The 2,982-nt window shown below is 38.0% G+C and overlaps 1 protein-coding gene across 1 annotated transcript in view; it reads right to left on the minus strand.

The window, feature by feature from the left end:
* LOC106868350 (transmembrane protein 192) overlaps nt 1-2,982 on the minus strand; it is a 40,227-nt gene that overhangs the window by 14,351 nt on the left and 22,894 nt on the right. The window contains exon 2 of the mRNA XM_014913564.2: nt 513-650. Within this exon, the coding sequence (XP_014769050.1) occupies nt 513-650 (138 nt within the window). The remainder of the gene's footprint in view (nt 1-512; nt 651-2,982) is intronic.

Below are 2,982 nucleotides of genomic sequence, written 5' to 3' on the forward strand. Positions count from 1 at the left end.
AGGGATTCACACACACACACACACACACAGACAGACACACATTCTCATTTTTATATATATATATAGATAACAGGGGTTTTCAAACTTTTTGACATGCAGACCCCTTTATATTTCAGGCTTTACCTTAGGGACCCCCTTATAAACGCTTATGAAATTTATACATAAATATTTGCTTAAAATAACATATTTTTACATTTATTTATTTAACAGTATTTAACAAATAGGTTTATTGTCAATTAAAAGATTTCGATTAAAAAACATATATAAAATCAAATTGCCCATAAAAAGTATTTGCTGTCTACGGAACCCCTGTCTTGTCCTTGCGGACCCCCTGTGGTCCGCAGACCACAGTTTGAAAACCTCTGGTTTATAACATATAAACATATATAACCAGGATCTGCCTTATGAATTTCTTATGCTTGGTGCTGAACACAATAACAACAACAAACAACACATCAAACTTGTGTTATGAGACTGACATGGTAGTTCACACATACACACATGAAACTTACCAATATAACAGCTTGCAAGAGAGCTGCCCATAACGTTTTAATAGTACGATAGGGTGGTTCCACTTCATCTGTAAACACGTGGAGACGGTCGGTCATGTTGTCAGATTCAGAAGATATATCAGAACGGAAGAAAAATCCCTAAAGATGAAAAAAAAAAAAAAAGCAGGTAAGTAAAAGAAAAATTTTTTTTTTGATTAAAGATTCATAAAAAATATTGTAAAGTTTGTACATAAATTGTTTTCAAAATTTGGCACAAGGCCAGCAACTTCAGGGGCAGAAGAAAGTCGATTACATTGATCCCAGTGCTTAACTGGCATTTGTTTAATTGATCCCAAAAGGGTGAAAGGTAGAGTAACCTTAGTGGAATTTGAACTCAGAACACAAAGACAGATGAAATGCCACTCAGCATTTTGCCCAGCGTGCTAACGATTCTGCCAGCTTGGCACCTTAAAAGCTTGGACATAAATTACTATTAAAGATAAAATTTTGTTTATTTAAAAAAATTTTTTTTAGATATCATATAGGTGCAGGCATGTAATATAAGTGTAGGTGTGGCTGGGTGGTAAGAAACTTGCTTCCCAACCACATGGTTCTGGGTTCAGTCTCACTGCATGACACCTTGTGCAAGTGTTTTCTACTATACCCACATATATACGACGGGCTTCTTTCAGTTTCCGTCTACCAAATCCACTCACAAGGCTTTGGTCGGCCTGAGGTTATAGTAGAAGACACTTGCCCAAGGTGCAATGCAGTGGGACTGAACCCGGAACCATGTGGTTCATAAGCAAGCTATTTACCACACAGCCACTCCTACGCCTATGTTTATCAAATGATTAAGTATTGACTTACATCTTTTTAATTAGTTCCACTTTAGGATCATAGATATCTACATCAGCGTGGCTATGTAGTTAAGAAGTTTGCTTCCTAACTGCATGGTTTTGAGTTCAATTCCAATGGGAGCATCTTCAGTAAGAGTCTTCTATTATAGCTCCAGACTGACCAAAATCTTGTTAGTGAATTTGATAGATAGAAATTAAAGGAAGCCCATCAGAAATGTCTGTGAGAGGTGTCCCTTTGTTTTGACATCACATGATAGTTGTGAGCAAATGTCACTGTCAATCAATTGGTGTTATTTATTCCCAATCTGCGTAAGCATGTCTGGCTATGGAAAAATATTAACCTGTCTGGAAACCAGTGAGGGCTGGTGACAGGATGGGCATCCAGCTGTAAAAATTTGCCTCAATGAATTCCATCAGACCCATGCAAACATAGAAAAGAGGACAAGGTGACGATGATGGTGAAGACGACCATCATCATCATGATGGTGATGATGATGATGGTGGTGATAGTAATGATGAAGGTGGTGGTGATGGTGTTGATGATGGTGGCGCTGATGGTGGTGGTGATAGTGATGGTGATGGTGATGGTGGTGATGGCAGTAATAATGGTGGTGGTGATGATGATGAAGCACATTGTTTCTGTCTACCAAATTTAACTCAGTCGGAGAAATTGGTCGACTTAGGAAGAGACTGCTGGCTAAGCTGCTAAGCTTCTACAGACTACAAGGTTCGTTCTAGTTTCTATAATGTTAAACTGATGAAAGAAATATATATATCTGAACAGGAAGCTGGACTACACATCACAAGTAATGTTACTCTTAATTAATTAAAATAAACTTTGGACTTATGTCATGTAAATTAACTTTCAACAACTTCCAGACAGGTTCCCCCTCCCCACCTCTCCCGTCCTTCCACAAATACTGCTTACCAAAATATAACAGAAAACAACCTGCCAAAACAAAATTGGAATCAATGGTCATTCTGGTATTATTCAGATCTATAGATAGCAACAGAGGAAGCCAGCCTTTTGTCCAAAAGAATAATTTATATCTGATGCTATAATGAATATGTTTTTTTTTTTTTCACAATAAACCAATATTATAGGCACTGCCATTGCTGTGTGGTAAGAAGCTTGCTTCCCAACCACATGGTTCTGGGTTCAGCCCCACTGTGTGGCACCTTAGACAAGTGTCTTCTATAGCCTCGGGACGACCAAAGTTTTGTGAGTGGATTTGGTAAAAATTGAAAGAAGTGTGTGTGTGTGTGTGAAGATGGCAAGCTGGAAGAATCGTTAGCACGAAATGCTTAGTGGTATTTCATCTGTCTTTACGTTCTGAGTTCAAATTACCCCAAGGTCAACTTTGCCTTTCATCCTTTTGGGGTCGATTAAATTAAGTACCAGTTGCATACTGGTGTTGATCAATTCAACTGGCCCCCTCCCACCAAATTTCAGGCCTTGTGCCTATAGTAGAAAGGATTACTCTATTGTTGGAAGTTCTACATGCATTTATTACATTTATAAATACAGAACTAGCAAATGTCAGTGGTACTTATTTTCAATCCTAAAGCAGAAATGTAGGAAGTGTATATGTGTGTATAAACACACACACACACACACACACACACACACA

Source organism: Octopus bimaculoides, chromosome 5, assembly GCF_001194135.2.
Source record: "Octopus bimaculoides isolate UCB-OBI-ISO-001 chromosome 5, ASM119413v2, whole genome shotgun sequence".
NCBI classification, from domain to species: Eukaryota; Metazoa; Mollusca; class Cephalopoda; order Octopoda; family Octopodidae; genus Octopus; species Octopus bimaculoides.